At 42.2% G+C, this 23,446-nt stretch overlaps 1 protein-coding gene across 1 annotated transcript; it reads left to right on the top strand.

The window, feature by feature from the left end:
- Positions 1 to 6,047: 6,047 nt before the first annotated feature.
- Positions 6,048 to 23,446, top strand: LOC144114903 (dolichyldiphosphatase 1-like). The gene is made up of 8 exons (XM_077648920.1): positions 6,048 to 6,199; positions 6,875 to 6,975; positions 14,076 to 14,160; positions 14,255 to 14,348; positions 14,446 to 14,544; positions 17,588 to 17,716; positions 19,924 to 20,013; positions 22,978 to 23,446. The coding sequence occupies exons 1-8, from the start codon at positions 6,097 to 6,099 to the stop codon at positions 23,015 to 23,017; spliced, it is 741 nt and encodes a 246-aa protein (XP_077505046.1). The 5' UTR covers positions 6,048 to 6,096; the 3' UTR covers positions 23,018 to 23,446.

Genomic DNA, 23,446 nt, shown 5'->3' with positions numbered 1-23,446 from the left:
CAGGAACAAACGTATCGTGCAACAAGTAACAAAAATATTCGTGAATCAGATTTTACATTGCATAATGAACCATGACTGCACCAAAGCAATGAGATATAAGTGAAGCATTTCGTTGCTTTCGTGACAGAAATGAGTTATGAGGTTTGTTGAATAAAAAAAAGTGATTTTTGATGGCAGCCAGCATGAGCCATTTAAAGTTATAGCTCAACATTAGTCACATCTGATATAGATGACACGCATGCTTTGAAAACAAGATAATGTTTTTCTTTTTTTTTATGAGAAATGCACAGGCAGTTTCAAGGCTTGCTTCACAATTTCATTTCTGGCGTATACACAAAGGCATGCCTATAAATTTTTCGTGTGTTACACCAGAACCAACACTACTTAAGTTGGTAAATCATGTTCATTACCTGGGTGTCATTAATAGCAAACATATACTAATGCTGCTAATCCTATAGAAGAACAAACAGCGGTTTTATGAAGACGTTAAATAATACGTGACACTGCATGTGTCCATCAGGCAATGAACTGTGCGGCAGTTTCAGTTTCTCTTCTCTTATTTTCAGTTTCGGTTGTCTTACTTTCAGTTTCGCTTCTTCAGAGTTTCAGTCACATGCATGTCTCTTGACACCACGTATACGTGACGCAAGAAAAGTAGAGGGGGGGGGGGGGGGGGGGTTCGGCGGAAACTTGGCGTCATCATGACATCGGTCGCTCCGGTGTGTCGTTCGATCTTGCATCTACAATACAACAACGTGTCGACGAGGTAAACAGTTACTATGAGTTGCACGGGATCTTACGCCCCCTCGTACATTCCTAGAAACACCGGGCCAGTCACCAGTACCATGGAACCAGTGGAAGGCACTGTTTTCTACCTACTTAGAGGCGTCTGGCCTGAGTTTGCTGCAACCCGGCGCAAAGCCATGCCTTTGCAGTCGCGCGGCGTCGAAGGTCAGCGTCGTTCCGCAATTAACGCCTCCTGCCACGAGCGCAAAATGAAGGAGCAGGGACCTAAATTAATGGCGATTTCCACTGGTCGTGCTGGAGCAGCTTTTCTTGCTCCGCGACGACGAATTCGAGTTCAACTGGTCGACCTGGACCGACCGCGCGAATTCCGCTGGTCGATTGGAGCAACTCCGTTCCAACGGAGCTCACAAGGTTGATACGCCGACCAGTGGCGGATCTGCTCCGAGGCGGTTTGGGGCGCTCTTTTGCGATTCGAGCGCCTCACTTCAGATCCACCAGTGGAATTCGCCATAAGTGAAGTTACGAAAGGCGAAGATACGTTTCAAACCGCGCTCAGCACTTGCAACCGTCTGTCCTCAGCCACGACGGAACGCTACCGCGGTTCAAGATATGTTTACAGAACCCTGGCGAGCCTGTCAGCTGCAGGTTTACATTGCTCAGTTACGCGAACCTGCGTAGAACTGCGACTTCGACAATTCCGTGAACACTGTTGTTCGTGATCAGCTCGTTTCTGGCGTTGCGTCGGACAACTTCATAGGATGAAATTGTTGCTCGAAGGTGCAGGGCGAACCGGGAAAAGGCGATTAATCGCTTGTACGAAGAGGCACTTTTTTTTTTAAATTCAGTGGTCACTTTGGCGATGTAAAGTGCGCGAGGCGAAAGCCTTTCTGCGCCCACTGTGGCTGCTTCTTTTAATTTTTATTTAATTATTTTTAATTTTTCGCTTCTGAAACTGCATTGTCACATAAGTTAATTTTTCCTTTTTATTTTTGTTTCTTTAAAATTGTTATTTATTTTTATTTTTAACGTTTCGTTTTGAGCTATTAATTTACTTCACAAATTAATGTGTAATTACAAACTAATGCGCAATTTCTAATCACCAATTACTTCTTAATTGCTAAGACTATATGGGTTATATCAATTATTATACCATTGATGACGTCATAATGTGACAGATTTCGCGGACGGATGGATAACGAGAGCCATTAAAGGCTTTCGCTTTAAATGTTTGCATGAAGTCGCCTATAGGCAGCTATTGGCTCTAGATTGCAGTTATTCGTTTCGGGCCCCTGATTATACACCTATATTCGCTGTTCATTTTCTAGGGGTTCAGTTGGCCCTATAGATAAGGTCTCTTGCATCGTTACTGATGTCATTATACTTGCTGACAGCCTTTCTGTCCTGACTCACTCGAAGGCTCGAAGGACGCTCTTCTGGGCCATTCTCTAAGATTTTTCATTCCACTACATGTTAAAGAAATGCGCTTTCACTGGATACCTGGACACAGCGGCATTGATGCTAACAAGACGGCCGATTTTTTAAACAAAATCTGCGCTTTGTGGGCCTGTGGTACCATTTACTCTAAACACTGTGCATTGACAACAGCTTGCTTCCAATGGTTCCTGCATCTGCATTTTTTCAGTCATGAGCCTCTTCGTGCTGCAGCGGATTTTCAACATTCCCTTGGAGTGTGCTTTGATGCTCCCCTGCTCCACGTGTTTTATAAATACTGTCGAAAATCGTACTCGAATAAAACAACTTCGAATTCATCAATCAACACTATTCACAAATTAACGGCACAGCCATGGGTACAAGGATGGCCCACACCTACGTCAGCATCTTCATGCATAGTAATAAGTCTAAATTTTTGAAAGATTGTCCCATTAAGCCCACCCTATACAAACGCTACTTGGATGACATCTTTTTAATTTGGACTGACACACCTCGTCCACCCCAACATATCTTTCACTTACACGTGCGCCCACACCACAATTAACTTCCTAGATGTTGAGATTTTGGTAAACGAAAGCTCACTCACCACCAGTGTATATAGAAAACCGACGGACCGTCAACAATACGTACACTTCCAAAGCTGCCATCCTCGTCACTCTAAAACAAGCATCCCATAATCTCAGGCACATCGATCTAAAGGAATATGTTCCCAAGATGAAGACTTCGTAAAAAATTCCAAACGCATGCAAGAAGTCCTCATTAAGCAGCGATACCCGTCGCCATTGCCGACGATGCCATTCAAAGGACATCTAAACCCAACCGAGAGCAAATACTGGAGTGACGTTGATACAGCGAGCAAACAGACCATCAGGCAAATCTCGTACTTCCCTTCACCAGTAACCCAGCCGCCTAACGTACGTAAACAAAATCTTCAAAAAAACATTTCAACATTCTCAAACAAAGCGAGCTAGCGCCTCGCCAAAAATTTCACTGCTCTCCCTCATGCAGTCTACAGACGACCGAAAAACATTCGAAACATTCTAATACACTCAGTCACATAAAGAGCCGGTTTTGGGGTGTCGACCTTGTGGAAAAAGTAGATTCCAGGTCTGCAAACACATTACAAACATCAAGCTGTGAAATAAGCACAGCTTCAGGATTCAAATGGAAAATTAATGACAACTCTGATTGGGATTTCTGCAACGTAATATACCTCCTAGGATGCAGTGTGTGCAGTACGCAGTACATTGGGCAGGCCGTTAACTTTATACGAATTCGCTTTAATAACCACCGCGCGCATATTTTATCCCTACCTCCCCTTGTTAAAACACATATATTAATGAGAAAAACGACCCATTTGATGCAATTAAGTTAACAGTCCTACAGGGTGGGTTCCACAACAAAGAGATCTCGAGCAACGCGAGTCGTACTTTATTTACAAACTTAATAACAATTCCTCACGGCATTAATGAAAGTCCGGGTGCATTGATCTCCATCGCCCCTTGCAGAGCCAATGCTGACCTTAGGAATTCCGGCGCGACAAACCTCGGTCGTTTGCCGCCAGCGGCATCTTTTTCAAGCTTCGCTGCCCGTCCGCTTACACAAAGCTCATAATTCATCCCCCACCCCTGTCTTCCCAGTTCGACGTACCACCTTGTCGAGCGGGGTGCAATTGAAGGACCAATAACCCTTGATGGGCACAAAAGAAAAATACTAGAAAAAGGAGAAAGAAATAAAGAGAAAAAGAAAAACGCTTTGTCCCCTGCCGCCCAGCGAGCTTGCGCGGGAGGCCAGCTCGGGGGAAAAAAGGAATAACGAGGGGAGGGAGGGCATCCGGGCCCTCAAAGCAACAATGACAGACTTTGGCGGAGTCCCGGAGCAGATAAGAATCATAGATGCATGTGCTGCCCGTGCCGCCGGCCAAAACGAGCAAACAAATAAACAATAAATTCAGACAGGGCAGGAGACGTTCCAGGAGCGTCTTCGGTACGAATAGTGAAGGCGGAATCAGCGGCGCAGTTAGCTTAACTACACACACAAGTGCACTGTGCATGAAACACACACACAAAAGAAAAAGAAAAAGAAAAAGGCGGCAAAACATACGAGTTCGCGAAAGTGTCCTGTGGGGGGGTGGGGTAAAGGTGAATGGCAGGAGCATTTAATCAAGGGTTCTTGGTTCTTCAATTGCACCCCGCTCGACAAGGTGGTACGTCGAACTGGGAAGACAGGGGTGGGGGATGAATTATGAGCTTTGTGTAAGCGGACGGGCAGCGAAGCTTGAAAAAGATGCCGCTGGCGACAAACGACCGAGGTTTGACGCGCCGGCACTCCTAAGGTCAGCACTGGCTCTGAAAGGGGCGATGGAGGTCAATAAACCCGGACTTTCATTAATGCCGTGAGCAATTGTTACAAATTTGTAAATAAAGTACGACTCCCGTTGCTCTCTTTGTTGTGGAACCCACCCTGTAGGACTGTGAACTTAATTGCATCAAATGGGTCGTTTTTCTCATTAATATATGTGTTCTGACAAAGGGATGATGGGTAGGAATAAGATATTTACTTATGCAAGAGTGACTAGCTATGCGCAAAAATTTCCGTGTTTCAATTTTCAAAACTGCGAACTTTGACCGCAGCGTCCCGGACAAATAATTCCAACTCCCGACCGCGTTTTTAAATTCATTCTAAACGGGGTACGTGTTTACTGGTACCTGCAGTGGTCGGCTGCGCAACTATATATATAAGCTATCGCGTGCAGCTGTCATATTATAAAAGAAAATCCGCACAAAACAAAAATTACGCAGCAACGGGCTGTGGCGAATGATTGCGCGCAATATTTTTTCGCGGGTTAGTGAAACGAACAGTTTTGTTTTAAATCACGAGAGTTGTATCAAAAGCCTTTATATGTCGTCATTAATTACGATAGGTACGACGACACAGTGAATAGGAGTTTATATAGACTGTCGTCCTTCAAAGACCCAATGCTTTTCTCCTCCAAAACGTCGTGTAGAACAAAACCGGACCGCCAAATTTTGACACGGTTGTACGAAATTTCTGCACTAACGAAAGCTATGAGTGTAGTCTCCTGCATGTAGAGAATGTAGAATACAAGGAAAAATTATAATATGTATGCTCTAGGTCAGGTGCATAGTCTTACAGCACTCGATTGTAAATGCAGGCACTCGACGGAACGCTGATAGACGGGCGTGGTCACCTGTAGGCGCATTTGCGTGGCTTTGCATGGATAGTACGTGTTTAACCTCTCAGGTCTGCAAAAGCTGTATCGGGTCCGCCAGGCAGTGGCGATTATAATAAATGCACAACGAAGCGCGCCGTTCGAGCGCACTAAAATAATACACCAGCAGTTCAAGGATATCATATATAATAAAAATATAGAAACGCGCATGCAGTGTGTGAAAGCGCGGCGCATCAGGTGCGCTTTTTGAACCCGCGCGCGCTGTCAAAAACGTGGGGAATTCCGAGAAAAACCTAGGGAAAATATGTCTCTTCCCAACCGGACACGACGTCATTAAAAGTCACGTGGCCATGACGTCACGTGACGTTTTAGACGTGACGTCACATTTTGTTTGACCAATCAGCGTTTCCAGCCCGCCTGCACCGAAACGCTTGTCTATCAATCCTATCTTGGCTTCCACCATGGCTTCCATTATGGCCTGATTAGCGTTTTCGTCGGAGCAACAAGATTTGTTACGGGTGTTCAGTCAGCATTTGGTGCACGTTCTTTCACCTATATTTACATTTAGTGTGATATGACTAGAGGTACGTGTTCAAAATTGATTAAGCATGCATATTTTTTTTTATATCTCATCTTGAGTGAACATCCCGTGAGTGGCATTTGTGTTCATAACACTGCCTCTGCGGGAAAATCGCCAACACAACATGGCCGGTGGTCGACCTGGGAATGGTCCGGTACCTGGCGATTTTGACAACGAAATTCGATCATGGGTACCACTGTCCCTGACCCACGTCGAATACCCTGCAGGTGAGTGGCGTGGAGCATTTCTGTAAGCTTTTAGTTCTCGAAGCGCGACAAAGAATTCAGCCGAACTTTTGTTGCGTCGGCAACTCCAACAGCGATTCATTGGCAAGTGATCCGACCGTTCACGTCTGAAAGATTTCAGAAAACAGGTTATTGCTCCATGTATTCTCTGTCCTGTGCAGTGGGCACAGAACAGTTTTTGTTCCCTTGCTGGGAAACGTACTAACTATCTGCGCCCAGATATATTTGACATGGCTGTGTTTGCCTGAAGTGCTGATCCACGTTGACGATGTTAGCGTCGCATCCAGGCACGCCTAAGGACTACAGCAGAGCTTCAAACGTATTACCTTTTCTATCGGGGCAGCAAGAATGTCATCAGCTGGTGACGGAAGAACTGTGAATGATATGTGTGCGATAATGTAAACATAAGTAACCGTTATGTTTGCATTGTCGTAACGCTGTACTGTGTACACTTTGTACTGTGCACAGAACTTTTAGTTCTTCACTGTGTTTGCTTTTTTCCTTTTTGGTTCGGCATCAGGGCAGGCAATTTCGGTGCTTTGTACTTCGGGAAGCACTTGGGAAAGTGGCGCCGAAGTTTCGCAGATATCGTGGATACTTTTTTGCCGACAATTTTGGAGCAAGCGTTACTAATGAATTGGCGATTTCTTGTTCCAGGTGACTGGTTTGGAAAGACTCTAGCTTATATTTCCCTGTCACCGCTGGTGATCTTGGTGTCATTTGGGACGCTAGTCATTTTCAGAAGAGATTTGCACACGGTAAGCTATTATTAAAATGCATATCTTTACTTTGTAAATGAAATAAGTATCTTTATTTAGGCTGACATATAGCATGGTTTTTTGCCCCTTCTGGCGGACCGTCAGAGCCTGAGGTACAGAATACATCCCAGAAAGGAGTTCTTGCAGTATAAAATTTAAGTGTGCATTTCTGTAAGCATTTTACAACAATAATGGAACCCACATTGTAGTTCTATTGTGGTGGCTTGTGGTGGTCTTATTGCTTTAATTTGTATTTTATTCTTGTTAAGCCAGGAACATAAAGGTATGCCAAAGCAATGAAAAGTAAATGTTTATGTAGTGGAGCATCAAACTTGGAACTATCAGGCTAGTTCTTGATGTTATTGTAACAGTAGTGTGTACTCCTGGCAGTCTTTATCATATACCAACATATGCAGTGACCTCCCCAACAGTACTGAACTGTGTTCCTATTTAAATAATAGTGACTGCAATATTTTAGCTAAACAAACACTAAAGGGGAATAATAAGTCCACCTGGATTGAGAGATTTGTGTCCCAAGGTTGCAAGTATGCCATTTTTGCCGAGATCAGAGCTTGTATAAACCAGAAAATTGTGTAAAAGCGATCGACTGTAGTGATGCCCCACAAGATTTGTGGAACTACAGCTGGCTCTGATTGGCTGATCGCTGTTGTGTTGAGCTCCGTAAAATAGGAAAGCAGTGTGCCACAATGTGACTGCTGACGAGATACTAGAGTGCAAAGCGTCACTTGCTTTGCATGCTGCCTTGTTGGCCTGTCTGAAGCTGTTCTGCACAGCAGCTTCAGAAGCGAAAGCCAAACACAGTGTCTCATAGTTATTTGTAGGGGCGTGTGATTAGTATTTTTTCAAAGCCAAATAGAATACATAGCCTAGCTCTGTTAACCAAATCAAATATGAATAGTGTTGTTAAAAACCGAATCGGATACGAATCGACTAGTGAAAGAACTAGATCGAATATGAATATTTGTATGATTATTCACTACTTGTGTGAATATTTGCACAAAACGATTATTCATGTGAAGCAGCAAAGCACTAGTGGTAGCACTATAACTCAAGCAGTTATAGCTGTAGGTTCCAAAAGACACAGCACTGATCACCACTAGCAACATGAAGTCAGTACGTTAACTAGGAGTGTGCAAATAGTACTTTTTCGAAATTGAATTGAATAAGAATAGGCTGGCTTTGCTACCCAATCAAATATGAGTAGTGGAGTAGTTCAGTTAAAAATTGAATATGAATCAAATAGTGAAGGAATTGAATCTAATATGAATAAAATATTTGTGTTATTATTCACTAATTATGCAAATATTCGTACAAAACGAATTATTGTGCGAAACAGTAAAGCACCAGTGGCAGTGCTATAAGTATTGGAGGTAAAGCTGTAGCTGATGAATGAAGCAACATTGATCCCCACTGATGATGACAGTGAACAAACTAGTGCCACATTTCAGTATATGAGAGGGATGATACTTATGATCCATGGCTTTGATATTGGGAAGAAACCTATGGCGTGCCCCATTTGAGCTTCATGCATATTATTTGAAAAGTATTCGATAACTTGAGGTCATATTCGATCCGTTGCAAATAATTTTGAACTGGCACTGTTTGATTCGGTCAACGAACTGAATAGCAGGATGTTCAATTCGCTGTTTGAAGCTTTAGAATATTCCCTCATCCCTAGTTGCTAGGGCACTTTTGTGAACAGTGAGGCTGACATAGCATGAAAGGTGATCACTGAGTTTCTTGGCCAACAGTGTGTGGCACCATCTGTAGGTAAGTATTGTGACAGGCCCTATGTGCTAGGTAGAAAAAGTAGTTTTCATTCATCGGTATAATAGGATATGGTTGGGATATTCGCCATTTTGCATGATTCACTAGTCGGATGTTAAAAAATGAGGAATGTGTTAAAAATGGCATAACACTTGGGGTGTACAGGCGCGGCCATAATAATACGGAGCACAGGAACGTTTGCAGAACTGCGGAGAACTGCTTATGCGCGCTACCTAGCATGAGTGTCGGGAACTATGCATGTCAGCACGCACAGAGAGGCACAGGGGCACAGACCCGCTTTTTTGCCGCAGGCCTATCACTGCTTAACGTATAGCCTGTATGCCTGCAGCAAAGGAAAGATTGCGCGCTGCTTAGCGCAACACAGCTTGGCGCTCGGCGCGCGACATCGACGATAAACTGAAGGCATCACCTGGCAGAATTGCTCGGAACAGCTCAGCATCTTTCGAGCAAAGATAACGCCAGGGTTGAAGCAAAGAGTGGGGCTCTGTGGCGGGTACTCTTGCTGCGCGCGGGGAGCCAAGTGTTTTTTTGTGTCGTTGATAGGTGGCGCTTAGGTGCAGTTTCTCCTTTATGCGTCGCCTGTCGCGGGCTCCGTATTATTCTGGCTGCGCCTGCAAATGGGAGAACAAGTGGTGGACTTATTTGCTATTTTCTGAGCAGTGCAGCCACGTTTGGCACAGAAATAATGCTGGTAGTGTTCTTAAATCTAATCTGTCAGTCTAGCATTTTTTTCTTTAGTGTCCTTTTAAACTGAAATGTGGTTACATTCTAACATCAAGAATGAAGTCCTGTCTGATTCTAACAGGTTCTTTGTATGTAGCAATGGTAGTCTTGACAGTAAAGGTGATGAGGTTTTAATTGGAAAAAAAAAAATCTCGCTATTGAATTTGTGTTCATTCACCTTCATTGACACATTCCCCAGGATCTGTTACACATGTACAAATAGCACTGACACTTTAGCCCTCAGTTTTTATGGCAACATGAGTGCAGTTAAAACCAAGTTTTTAAGTGCAAATATTTTTATTTTTGGTGATTTAGGTATTTGTGATAATCATCTTGATAGTTGGCTGATCAGGCTCTACTGGCAGTTTTAGTGATCTCACTTCTTCATTTCTTTACTTGACGGTATTGCTTCCATCTTGCACAAAACTTAAACATGCCTTTGATTGCAACAAAGCTAACAACACTGTCATAAACCATGACCTTCAAAAATTTTGCTTTCCCACAGGTCACCAGATCCTTCATGGCGACCTTAGCTATAGTAATACTGGAGTGCTTTATGGCAAATCCTAATAAATATTGATAAATCCAAACTATCGGACTTAGTCACAAGCATTATGTGTTTACTTACACCTTGCGAGACAGTTGAGTCATCGCAGCGTTTTTGTATGAGTACCTTAAAGTTCATTTCACACCCAACATTTCATGGGCAGTCCATATAGAAACTACAGCAAAAGCTTCACTGACTCTTGGTTATTTGGAACTCAGTCTCCCTGGTGCTGCTGGTACAACTGTACACTTACCTTAACAAAGTTTCGTCCTTCAGCTTTTCGAAATTATCTCAGCCATATCGTTGTCCGACTAAGATTTTCTAATTTTTTTACTCTTGAATTGATTTGAAATCTTGCTGCACACTTCCTTGCAAGAGGTTATAGTCGCCACTCCAGTGTGACCAGTATGAAAGCATCATTTTCATTGTCAGTGTCGATCATGTGGAGTAAAGTTGCTCTAGTCTGCCTTTTGCTCAGAATTTACTGCAGCCACCTGTTCATCCTCCCTCTCGACCAAGCAAACCATTGCTCTTACCACTTAAAAAACCAGTACAGCTTTACAAGTCATTCTTGCCTGACTTCCGCATTGCCGCAAGCTGTCATCTTATAGCTGTCAATGGTCTACCTAACTGCATCACTGGTGTATGTAATTTGGTAGCATTCAGAGCTGGAATCAGCAGCATTTTTCCTAGCTGCTTGCGTAATGATATCCCTCCTGGTTTCTCTTGAGTTCATTTCTGCATTTAATTTGTTTATTCTTGAGACCTTGTATATTCTGTGCAGTTCTTTATTTTCTCTATTTTTGTTCATGTACCAATACTTGTATGCACTGCATAATGATGTCCAACCTGTTTTTATGCATTTATTGTATTCCCTCTCCCCTCATGCAATGTTCCATGTTGTATCCTGTGAGGTAATATAAATATTTAACATTTTTTACAGCGTAATTGGCAGGCTTCATGCAGGCTCATATTAGTTACTGCTCCAACCAAGCTTGTTTCATTCAAGTTGTGTCATAACTAGCTAATGCATACATAACATTTGCTTTATTACTAATGCATGTTGCATTGTCTTTCGTTAAGCACTTCAGAGAAAGCTTGACCTATTGGCTTAATTCTGGGCAAGTGAGCTGGGTGACTAGACATTTTGGCTTGGCAAGAACAGCCCTGCTCTCATAGTTGATGTTCATTTGCTGTAACCTGTTTTTTTTTTTTTGTCACTATTAGGCCATGTTCTGCTCTCATAAGAAATCTGTCTATACTAGCCTTCTCTTGAACCCCGTTTTCATTTTATTGTAGGTTTTTGTTAGTTATCTCCCATTTGCAGAATCATACTAATGCTTGGAGCCACACTGCAAGTTGTCTAAATGTATCTAAAAAAGCAAGTAGCTTGCACCATGATAGGCTTGATGTACAGTTTGAGGAGGTTACATTTTTAGATGGAAAGCAGAGCTTTGTTGAATTGACTGCTTTATATTATGAGTTTGCTATGTGGAAATGGTGGTCTTTATCTTGTCAGTGCTTTACAGCATGATCTTAGGTACCCAAACTTCATGTCTAGACCCAGTAGTCACTTTACTGACCTATGTTGTCACAAACTAGGGGAGAAAAGTGGAGTGCAGTACATGTAAGCTTTGACTCGGGTTACTCTAAATTGCAAGTTATTCAAAAAACAAAAAAGGAAAGCCACGAATGATTTTTGTGCAGCATCATAAAAATTTGTGTGAGCTATAACATGGCTCGCTGTCTGTATGTTATACTTGCTATGGCTGTGTGCTTGGTAGCACACAGTTCTGTGTACGATGTCTGCATATGTTGTGTGAACTTCCTTTTCTAGTTGCACAGTAGCACTAGAAGTTGTTCTTATAGCTTACCTTTTTTACCCTAAGCCATCAGCAGTTCTGTAGTAAAGGAGTCGTGAAACATGGCTTGAGCATGGAAAAGAGAATGCCTTGAATGAAACAGAAATGTGGCGTTAAGAAGTCAGAGTTGTTTTAGAATGCTTAGCCAGAGCTTTCTGCTATGTGCAGAGAAGTAGAGGCAGTACGAATTTTCCATTTCACTCGAGAGGTAGGGCAGTTTATACCCCTGTCACACGGGCACCGCAAAGGCCTTTGAGAATTGGGTCATTATATCTAAAGGCATAAGGTGTGCAGCTACACGGCACAAATGTTGCGCCTTTGCTGCTAAGGGCCTTGGAGGCGAAGGCGCCCGTCCGAGACCTTTGGAGCCCAAAGGCGTGGCCTTCGAGAACCTGCGATCACAGTGCCATCCAACGTCAAAAAGTAAAAGCAATGAAAAAAAAGTAGATGCAGCCAACAGTGTTTGAAAGCATCTTTTAAAAATACAAAAGGTGTGTCTGGCTTTTCTTTTTGGAAGGGTGTTTATATTTTATGCCCAGATTTCAAGACAGTAAAAGTGTTGCAGCAACACCGAGTGCTCTGGTGGCAAAGGCAATACAAAAAACCTGCTGCTGCTGATGAGAGCAGCTGTTGCAGTTCTTTCAAGCAAGCAATTAGAATGAAAAAAATTGTCTGAGCTCATTGAATGAACAGAACTCCCCAGTTTAATTTTGAAACACTCACTTCAGCCGGCTCGAGCACAGCAGCGGGTGCTAAGCCTCAACGACTGTTTCACCTTTGGGCTGCGCCGTGTAGTGGCGTCGCTGCTCCTTTAAGCTTTTGCTCCTTTGGTGAAAAAAGATGCCTTTGCTGGAAAGGCCTTTGAGGAATGCCGTGTGACAGGGGTATTAGACATGTGAGGAATCCCAAAATGTATGAATGTTATCAGGGTACGGTACACCACTGAGAACATCTTAGCTAAGTTGTGTAGTCATAGATGGCTCATGGCACTAATAAATGGAGTGTCAAATGTTTTTCTTTCCTGTGGCTGCTCTATCACTGGAATTATTGCGCCACAGAAAGCCGGCATGGGGAATTAGTATCAGCACTGCCCCATGTCACTGCTCTAGGGAGTGACCTATGCGAGCAGTGTGATATGGTGCAGACCAATGGAAAATGTAGAAGAGAATTTAAGTTCTAGAGACTGTGAGGGCTAAATATTGTACCTTCTATTCCTGCACTCCCGTTGCATATTTAGGGAAAGCTGTTTTGGCAAAACATTGTTTGTAAACTGTCCCACATACTTTAAGGTATTCCTCGGTACTGACAAAGGCGTATTTTGTGGCCCTTTTAAAAATTAATTATTTTGCAGTCTAGCTGTATGGCAGAAGCTTTTCCCATCAGTGTAGTTGTAAAACTGTAATTCTGTCATACATGTATGGTGCTTTGAACAAAAATGTTATGCATAGAAATTCATGGCTGTGAGTTGTGCACCAATAGTTGTTGCTGTTACCTATAACATAAAAGAAAAATTGCAGAAAATTCATACCATCTCTCAGTAAATGTTGAGCCAATTGAGATGCCAGCTCTGCAACATGAAGTAGTCTTGGTGTACTAAGCACTTTATGAGAGAGCATGTTCATTTCATTTTTAGAAAGTGTTGACCTTAAATGGCCCATGGCCAACCTTGCAGTTTTGTTTTCAAGTTTTCCTCTCTCCTCTCAGTATCAGCACCATGCTGGCAGCTGCCATGGCACACTACTACCTGTGCAGCACACATGATGTTCCATGTACACTAGGTCGGTTGCATAACACAACAGTGCGTCGTCTTCAGGATGTTTTTATGATGTGCTTGTGAAGGCGTTCTGCTTTCCTCTAGGGCAAGGGTGCTGGACACTGATGGCACGTTACTTCTCTGATGCTATATGCCAGTATGCTGTGAAATAGAAAATAGAATTTAAAGAAATGCATAAAGGTCTCGTAAAGGTTGGTGATGGGCCCTTTTAACAGAAAGCATGTTCTGTGGAGATATACAGGTGCTTTCACAGAGCTTACACATGCACAAACTTAGTGCTTGTTAATGTGAGCCTGCACCTCTTTGCAGGTATTACTGAATGGTTTGCAATGCAGTGTTTGAGTTAAGGCTGTTTAACAGAGTTCCATGGCACCTGTTGTTTCAGATCACATTCCTGTGCGGCACTCTACTCAGCGAGGCCATAAATTTTGTACTTAAGCATGTAATTAAGGAAGCCAGGCCATATAAAGGTAACTTTATCAGCTGGAAAGTTTCTACTTAGAGAAGATTAATGTGAACTCTTTTTAACGCACATTGTTGATGTTTACTTTCCTGTGTTTGTAGCTCGTGATAACTTCACCGAGTTTGGCATGCCATCCAGTCATTCTCAGCTCATGTGGTTTGTGGCAACATACCTGGCTTTCTTTGTTATCGTTCGGTGAGTCTGTGGTTTTTAATCATTTGCATTTATACATGATTGCCTCTTTTTTTTCATTTTGCGTGCGTTTAGCCTAATAAACATTCTGCTACTGCAGGTTGCACCACGGCAATAGCAGTTGTCCTTGGGAGAACCTCTGGAAGTATACTGTGATAGTCTGCTGGTTCCTGCTGGCAGGAACTGTTTCATACAGCAGGTATGGCTTTTCTGTTTCATACAGCAAGAATGGTGTTGAGCTTGGCAGATGAATTTTAACACCAAAAAAACTTAAGCTCTTCAGATTTACTAAATATGTTGAAGTATTGATCTTTATCTACACTGTTAACAACACAGTGATCGAATCTGTAAATTCCTGTAAGTACTTATAGTGGACTGTTCACATTGAAAACATACTAGCCACCACCTACAGAACACATGGATTCATTCCTTGCACATGTTATCAAGCAAACAAAAACACAAAGCTTTTTGCTTTTACTGCGTTAGTCTGCTCCAAATTAGATTACGTGTCATTTATATGAAGTCTCCATCAGATATATCTTATTAACAAGCTAGAATCCGTACAAAATAAGGTTGCCCAGTCTCCTGGCAATATTCACCTGGCTCCAGCATCTCTCATATTAAAAGTAACCTCAGCCTTCTTTCTTTAGATAGCAGGCGAAAAATATCTTGTCTTATGCTCTTTCACAAGCTCTATCATAATGTGACTACCTACACTGCAGCACTTATCACACCTTCTTTGAACATTTTCCCCCGTATTGATCATAACTTCAAAGTTGAACCATCATTCTCACGCACTGACCTAAATCGTTTTACGCTTAGCCATCAATGAATAGAATCGGCTACTGAAAGAGATGACCGAGACTACAAACCCAGAAAACTTCATAACAAAACTTGAGGATTTTGTGGCAGCTGGTACATGAAAGAAATAGAAGTGTGCATTTTTATTCCTGTCTTTAGCGTTGTACTACTAGTTTCTGCTAATTGCTTGATGTTCATCAGTGCATATGTGATATTTAACTATTTATTTCTTTTTTTTTGCTGCTTCAACTGATATGCCTTCGCTTAAGTGCGGTTGCTGTTGTACTTCGTAATATTATTTGCACTAGTATTTTGATGTTTTTCTCTTGTGGGCCCTTAGGGGCAATAAATGAAATGAAAGTTGTTCTAAGTGCTCTGTCTGCATTCATGGAGTACAATACTAAGGAATATGGGTGCTTAACACTTAGCGTGAAGGCATTTGTCAAATAGTATTGCAAATCATTAACGCTAGAAATAGGTGTCAGTGATGTGTTATGCTATTTCCCTATTTCAGGCCCTTTCCTCCACAGAAGCTTGAAAACTCTGTTAAAGGGACTATGCAATGAATTAAAAGTCGCTTGTAAATGTTTTCAATGCTTAGAAATCATGCTAAGGAGCATTTACACTAAGTATGAGCCTTCGGAACTGAGCCGGCAAATTATTATGAATTTTTAAAAACCGTTTTTTTTTTTTTTTTTTTCAAAATTCGCGGGCTGATTAATGTTCTCGTGATGGATTTTGCAACTAAAATCGTGGAAATACACGTCACTAGTTCCGTGACGTCGGCAGGCCACCACATGCTGTCATTCGCTGGAGCCTCGTCAGCCACGACGTCACGGGCACACTTCCGGTAGCTGTAAAAGTCGTCTGCTCGTTCCGCCGTGCGAGCCCCTCGGGAAAGCGCGAGCCAGGTCATGGCTTTTGCGCATATGGTTTCAATTTACCTCTGCCGCCTCTTTCTGTCGGGAGTTGGGGAGCCACACGCAGCGTCTTTTTCATTCACAACAACACACGACAAGCAAAAGAATCCGACGCGCGCCGCAATCCAGAAAGGCGAAGAAAGACCGTGGAGACGCTGCCGATGCTGCTGCTGGGGCGCTGGGTGCAACAACCGGAAGTTGCAAACCGAGCGTCAGCGGATGACATGTTCATAGGTGGGGCGCAGTCCCAGACCTGTTGTCTTCATTTTTTTCTGGTGCCCCGCGTGTACGAGTTGAGGGGGGAGAGGAGGAGCGTAATTTTTAATCGTCTATATCTTGGTTGTTATTGATGCTAGCTCAAAAATTCTTGCACTGGGGTGACGAGTGATCGAATGCCAATTTATCGTCTGCTTTATGTAACCTCAATTAATTTATTACATAGTCCCTTTAATTTGAAAAACACGAGACAGTTTTGGTTCTTAAAATTTCCTGAAACTCTAAAATTACCATTTTGCTAAATATTACCCCTCAGAACCATTGAAAAACGGAAAATTCCCGGAATGCATCACTGGGAGGTGCCTATATACATGCTGTTGGGCATGTTGAGGTGTTGAAATGGAAAAAGTCTCAAAGTGGTACTGTCCTTGAAAAACTTTGCTTAAGCTTTTATAACAAAATTGTGAAGGTTCTTGTGGAGTTGGACAATCGGGCACACGGCTATAGTAAAAATCAAGGAAATTTTTTTTATTTGGGGCTCTGTTTTGTTTTATTAGGTGGACAAAGTATCCTCAGAACAATAGCATGCCAGTCACTATGTCCTTCTGAGAGTATTTGTAAAAAGCATAGATTTTGAGTTGTAGTACATTTCCCATTTCATTTTCAACTTGCCCTTGTGGCTCTAGCTAAGTTGAGAGCTCTCTGCTTGCCCTTGCCTAATCACCAGAGTGAGTGTTTTATTTTTTCCCCAGTTGCTACTTGCTGTTTGTTTCATTTCTTCTGTTTTGTGCGGTCATTTTTTGCTCTGTTGTGTCATGAAATGGTTAGAAATGTCTGAATGTTGTGGAAGAGTTAAATTCTAAATTGTGAACTCTGGAAGCTTCATGTGGCTAATATTTTGCCAGTTGGTTTTGCCAGAAGAAAGCACAGGGAAACGCAGAAAACACCCTTCAGTTTTTGGCTGAATGCTCAGACTGCTAACTATTAGGCTTCTGTGTGATTTTCATGTTGCATGAAGTTTTGTGGCACCAGTATGTCATGTGCTAGTTGTGTTCGTGAGCAATGTTGAAATAGTATTCTCGGTCACTTTAACAATTTCATCTGTGAAGGTCTCTGTGAATTGAAAGTTAGTGTTGGTCTTAGTCACAGAGTTGCTGAACAACTTGGCATTGCTGTGTGTGGCCCTTTAGTATTTGCGTTCCATATAGGTTGTTGCATCATCCTGGTTGGCTGTATCTAACTGCTGTTTCAATTGGTGGCCTTAATGACCCCCCCCCCCCCCCCTCCCTTTTTTGCCTTTCACAGAGTGTACCTGGAATACCACACATGGGCGCAGGTGTGCTGGGGAGCCTTGATAGGCTCCGTGCTGGCCTGCCTCTGGTTCTGCATAACCCAGTTCATACTCACACCGCTCTACCCTCGTATTGTTTCCTGGTGGGCACCTTGCACTTGTCTTTTCACTGCGATTTTGGCACATTGTGCAGAGGTGTGCGATGCTTTGCTTTGGATGTGTGCATTTAAGTTTCATAGTCATGCTTTGCTCCCGCTCTTTACTCCTGGCCTCTGCTTTCCATGCAGAGTATTGGTCAGAGTTTTCGAAAACCTTCTTCATTTCCTTTTATTGATATGTGCATTCCTTAATTCCTTGACATGGTAGAGGTGGGTAATCAGTTTAGATGGTTTGCACTGACTTAAAGAAGCTGATTAATTTGGCAAAAGCTGCAGTCTTTGATATCTGCATGCATACCCATTTTAATGACATTTGTTTAATGTCATCTCCCAGTAGAGGAGGAGGACTTATTAAAAAAAAGAAAGCTTAGAGGTTAGCTTGAGTCGTGAAGGTTCAACTTACTAAGCAAAAGTGGAACAGGAGGGGGAATAAAAGAAAAAGGTGGGTCGGTGATGGTGACAATGGAAATCAAAGTGGCACAGATGTAATGGAAACAAAAATTAGGGAAAATAAGGAGAGTGGAGGCTCTCTTCAGAGTCAGCAGTCCGTCCAGATGGCTTGTGTACAGGATGTTCACAACAGCCCTTGTTGCTTGTACCACACGTCGTCGTGGTTCTAGGAGAGGCCCACTTGCAGTAGATGCCAGTTATCCACGTGTGCCAAGATGAAGCTCAGCCACTGTTGTTCTTGCTTGTAACAGGGATGTATGCAGCGGCTGTCTGTTGTTTTTTGGTGGCAGCACTTGTCACGGTCGATCTATCTGCATAGCCAGTAAGGTGATGATAGTAGTGAGCCACCCTTGTTCCAGTTTTTAGGGCGGGCTTGCATGGCTTCTTGGAATTGTGGATGGCAAGCTGAAATGCTGGTCAAAGGTCCGTTTTATGCTGGTGAATATTGTGGTTGTCCTGCTGATACTGGTTGCTCACTGTAGCCATGCATGTAACATTAGAAAGCCGTACTGTAGCTTCTGATGGAGAAGACTAAATAGCGATAGTGCTGGAGTATTAAGGATCAGCTTTGCCTCCTTGTCAGTGAGCTCATTTCTGTCCAGCCATAGCGTCCAGAAATTTACTGACACCTAATATCGCGTTTGAGAAACTTGTGCCTTTATGTCACAGCAGTTGGGTCCGGCTTTGTTTCCTTTGGGAAGTGTATTAATTTATGTATTTGTACCGTTGCGTAAGTTGTCGTTGTCTGTCTTTTCATGCTTGAAATTATTTTGAATGTGGTCGCCTGGCAGTGGCAAAGTTTTATGTTGTAACGGCTAGTTGAGGGTAAGCGAGTTGTGCTACGTATTGGTACCCAAAGGTTGTGCCACTTTTTTTTGTAAAGAAATGAATCGTTGTGCTTTTTTCGCTGCTGTTGCTGGTTTCTTTTCATCTTAGTGACAGCAGAAGACTTGCCATGGTTTGCCAGCCTGCGGAGCAAAAAAAAAAAACAGGTTAAACTTATGTAAACTTGCTGAGAAGATATAATGCTTAATCCATGGTTGTCATTAGTCAGGTGCCACCTGATGTCTAAGATGGCTGTCCTATCCACATGTTGGGCAAGCATTTTTTTCATCCATTCAGCTTAGAATTGCTGACTATTTCTTGCTAGATGTGTTGCCATTGCCAGTCATGGAGATGTTCTTAAGGCTCATATTTTGTGGGAGGGACTTGTGAGCTCAATGAGAATGTACGCAGTTTTTGTGAGGAGGTCATTTCCTCCGCAAATGACACAGGAAGTTCATCTGATAATTTCACTGAAATTGGAAGGAGGCAGAAGTGAGATGGTGTAACTGCAAAGCTAGTCACAAACACCATGCTCTTTACCTCGAGTGCTTTTGAGCGCGCCCATGCAAAGTCATATTATTACTGAAAGACTGTTGCTATATTAGCATGCAGGAGTATGCCAAAAATAAATGTTTCAATAAGTGTTTATATAATTTGGTGTTTTGTTACAGTGGTTGATGTTTGTGATGCAATTAAAACTTCAAAATTACAAAAGAGCAGGTCCCTGTTGTGTCAGGGCTACTTGTAATGCATTGTGATGTAGAAAATGTTTGGGCAAGTTGCCCTAAAATGTAAAATGTCATTTAGTGTCATGTATGTGTTTTAGATGAAGGATGACGCCAAGACTCCTTGCCATTTGTTGGGTGTGACTGTTTTTTTACTGTGGACTTGTACACTCTTTTGTGTTACCATTCTAGGCACCTCAGTGAATTGCTGATGCTGAGAGACACCACTCTGATTCCTAATGTGATGTGGTTTGAATACACCTCCTACAGAGCAGAGTCAAGGTACGGCCTTTTTAAGGTTACTGAACAGCTTTAGACATTTTACATAAGCAAAAGCAGTCTTTAGAGAATGTTGTGATTATCTTGGCCCAATTATAATGCTTTATGTGTTGTGGTAGAGAGCCCACAAATTCATTCAGATTCAACTCCTGCACTCTTCAGCAGTGGCTGTGTCTATTATCGCTGCTGATGGCACCATCGGTGGTGTTGTGATATCCAAGCTTATTGTGATATCCAAAGCATCCTGGATTGCTTTGAAGAAACTGTGACAGCTGTTGATACCAATACTACAGATACCACTGTTACATCTTGGGGTGAACACACACTGCATGAAAAAGGTGTGCTGTTGTGTTGTAGGGTTGTGGTGTACCCTCGCGCCTCCAAGAGCCCGGCAGTACGGCATGCATGTGAGCAGCGAGCTGAGCCTTGAAATACCTTTAAAGGAGTATAGACGCCTAACTTCTGGGTGTGTGTTTTCTTCTTTGTAATGGTGCGTAAGTCGTTATTATACATAATTACTACGTGGTGTTCTCCCATGACCACTATTCGAATTTCTTTCTCATGCTGTTTCAGTTTCAACAGCCAAACGATGACTGCGATGTCAAAGTGTGCTTATAGGTCATGCGAGACATGAAAAAACTCCGATATAATCGCTGCTTCATCGTTTTAATTCGCCACAATGCTATAGCCAGCCTGCCCCAAGAACCAGAATGACAACGAATGTAGAAGCAGCGATTAAATTGTAGTTTTCTCATGCGTCACATGACTTGTAAACACAGTTTGACGTCACAGTCATCGTTCTGTAGTTGAAACCGAAATTGAAACAGCATGACAAAAAAATTCAATCATAAATTATTTAGCGGTCGTAGGCAAATAGCACATGGTGATTCATGCATAGTAGTGTCTTCCGCATCATTGCAGAGAGAGAAAAAAAAAAAAACAAGCTACCGAAATTAAGTGCATGTACTCCTTTAAGGGGAGGCGCGGGTCTTGAAATGAACATTTTTATAATTAAAGATATTGTAATGAAATTAGGTGCATTTATGTGTTTCTTCGTCCTGTTTTTAAAAATATAATTAGTTTCAGTATATCTCAACTAGTTTCCATATTACAGGAAAATAACTGGAGCCTAATTAAATTCTTACGGGTCCTTAAGACACATTCTTTCTACATTTTTTAGTTTCGATTGAAATGGAACTGTGGCCAAGGCCCTGTCATCTGGAGCTATGCTAAATATATTGTTGAAATAATCATCATATAAAAATCTTAAATTTGTCCAAGCACCATAATTATGCAGTATAGTTAGGTGACATTATGGTTCACTGAATTTGAAATGCTCCACAGTTTATTTCTTTCTGAATTTAACGGTACACGGTTTTTTGAAATTGCACCATAAGAACATAATAAAAACTTCCGTAAGGCTAGTCATGTTGGCAAAAAACAGGAAGCTGAGAAAATTCATTTGAAGTGTGCGCACCAGCCATTTGGAGGTCATTGTAGAGGCCTAAAAAATAGCGGAATGCAGACGTTAAAAAATTATTTCGCAGTCGCGAGTAATACCACGTAGTAGGGAAGGGGCCCAGCTTTCAAACAAAACCAAAATGATGACCATCGGGGACGCGGTGATGGGAAGCGACCGGCGCGATGTCCTGCCTCATTTTGCTCCAAAATCGCCATTCTTGGGCTTCGTAGGTGCGATATATGTAGATATTTTATTAGTTGGAGGTTGAGTTTAGACCTCGAAACTTTTTAGGCAGGAACTTTAGAGTGTTCGCTTAACGCTACCTTTTGCTGCGCTAGTTCGTGAACATTGTCTAACAAAGGTAAAAACGGCACTAAATTTGACACAAACCACACAGAAAGACGGACAGGACAGCGCACCTGTCCTGTCCGTCTTTCTGAGTGGTTTGTGTCAAATTTAGTGCTGTTTTTACCTTTGTCGAGAACTTTAGAGTGTATGGATCCCAAATATGCCATTTTTGCAAAATCAAAATTTCGCATTTTTTTAGCATTTCAAGACCCGCGTCTCCCCTTAATTGAGCTCTTTTTTTCAACTGTTCAACAGTTCCTGCAGGATATTGATCTTCACCTTAATCTACCATAGGTGATGGCATTTGAATGGCCATTATTAAACTTGATGTGGTTTACTGGCTCAGTGAACTTTTTACATTGCTCCTAAGTAATGTTGATTACTACTAAAATGGGCAGGCCTAATTTGAAGTGTTTGTGACATTTCTGCATGAGAATGGCAGTCTTGGGTGGGCTATATTCTTTATGAGCATTTGCATGTGGAGTGAAACCAACCTTTTCAGCTACCTGTATCTGTATGTAGTTTATCTTAAATAATGTAATTACTCTGATTTGGCTGATATCCTTAGATTTATAAGAGAAAAAGTTAAACTAGAAAAAGTTAAATTTCAGCAGCAGCATATACAGCTCTTAAGTACAGTTGCCAAAAATGACAGAATTCAGAGTTTGTCGTTGTTTACCATTGTAGCTTTTTAGTAACAGTGCTGCATCATTTACGTTTTTTATTCTTCATGTGAGGTGAAGATTTGACATGGAATGACATGTAAGGTGTCACGTCTGCTTTGATTATGCTGACTATGCAATATTACAGCCTTGATATTTCTTTTGGCAGATCCAAGATGTATACTTAGCACTTGAAATCAACATTTCTGTAAGGAAGATCAAGGCTTGTGGTGAAATGGTTCAGCTTGTTTGGTCAACCTTTAAGTTAAACATATTTTTAGTGAATCAGTGCAGCACTGTTTTTTATACATTTAAATTGCTGGGAAGGCCAGTGCACATTACAAAGAGTGTGCGATGTTTGTAATGTACACTGCGAGAAATGCAACTGACGTGGTAATCGTGCTGAAGAATCAGTACTTGCTGTCATACTTTCTTTTGAGGAGGTTGTGCCTTTCTGTTGATGTGTCACTGTATGCGTTGTTGCTTTTTGTTCAGGACAAGGCAACGGAAACTCGTGTCCATGAAGTCTCAGTGACATTGGGACACTCGCCTGCGCAGGCGCTCCTACACAAGTCATCGGCATGAAGGGATGACAACACGACTAAGTCTTTTTCTGGGTGGACTGGGGCGGATAAGAAAGGTGCAATGAGGATATCTGTCAACAGAGACAAGCACTTGAATTTCGTTGCAGGTGTCGTGCTTGTAAAGAAAAAAAAATAAATGGGTGGATGGGCAGCAGTTATATGTCCACTTTATATCGAGCGTGTGAGTGTGTGCAAAGAGTGCAGGCTTGATAACTTAATTTAGATATTTTGATGCCTGCATGTGCTCCCTCAGCATTTGCATATATGGTTCTGCCCTTGTCTTTAACGTGGTGTAACACATCTTCAAAGCCAGTAATGATCTCCACATATTTTGAGACTGGTTGCGGCAAAAAATAAAAGCCATGACTTTTCATCCATCA

Source organism: Amblyomma americanum, chromosome 1 (genome assembly GCF_052857255.1).
Source record: "Amblyomma americanum isolate KBUSLIRL-KWMA chromosome 1, ASM5285725v1, whole genome shotgun sequence".
NCBI lineage: Eukaryota > Metazoa > Arthropoda > Arachnida > Ixodida > Ixodidae > Amblyomma > Amblyomma americanum.
This window is presented reverse-complemented; position numbering and strand designations above follow the sequence as displayed.

What these genes read in the sequence shown, in the direction of transcription:
- LOC144114903 (XM_077648920.1), top strand. Translation starts at nt 6,097, where the DNA reads ATGGCCGGTGGTCGACCTGGGAATGGTCCGGTACCTGGCGATTTTGAC. An exon ending in TCAGAAGAGATTTGCACACG is followed by an intron (nt 6,976 to 14,075) that starts GTAAGCTATTAT and finishes CTGTTGTTTCAG; the next exon opens with ATCACATTCCTGTGCGGCAC. An exon ending in GGAACTGTTTCATACAGCAG is followed by an intron (nt 14,545 to 17,587) that starts GTATGGCTTTTC and finishes TGCCTTTCACAG; the next exon opens with AGTGTACCTGGAATACCACA.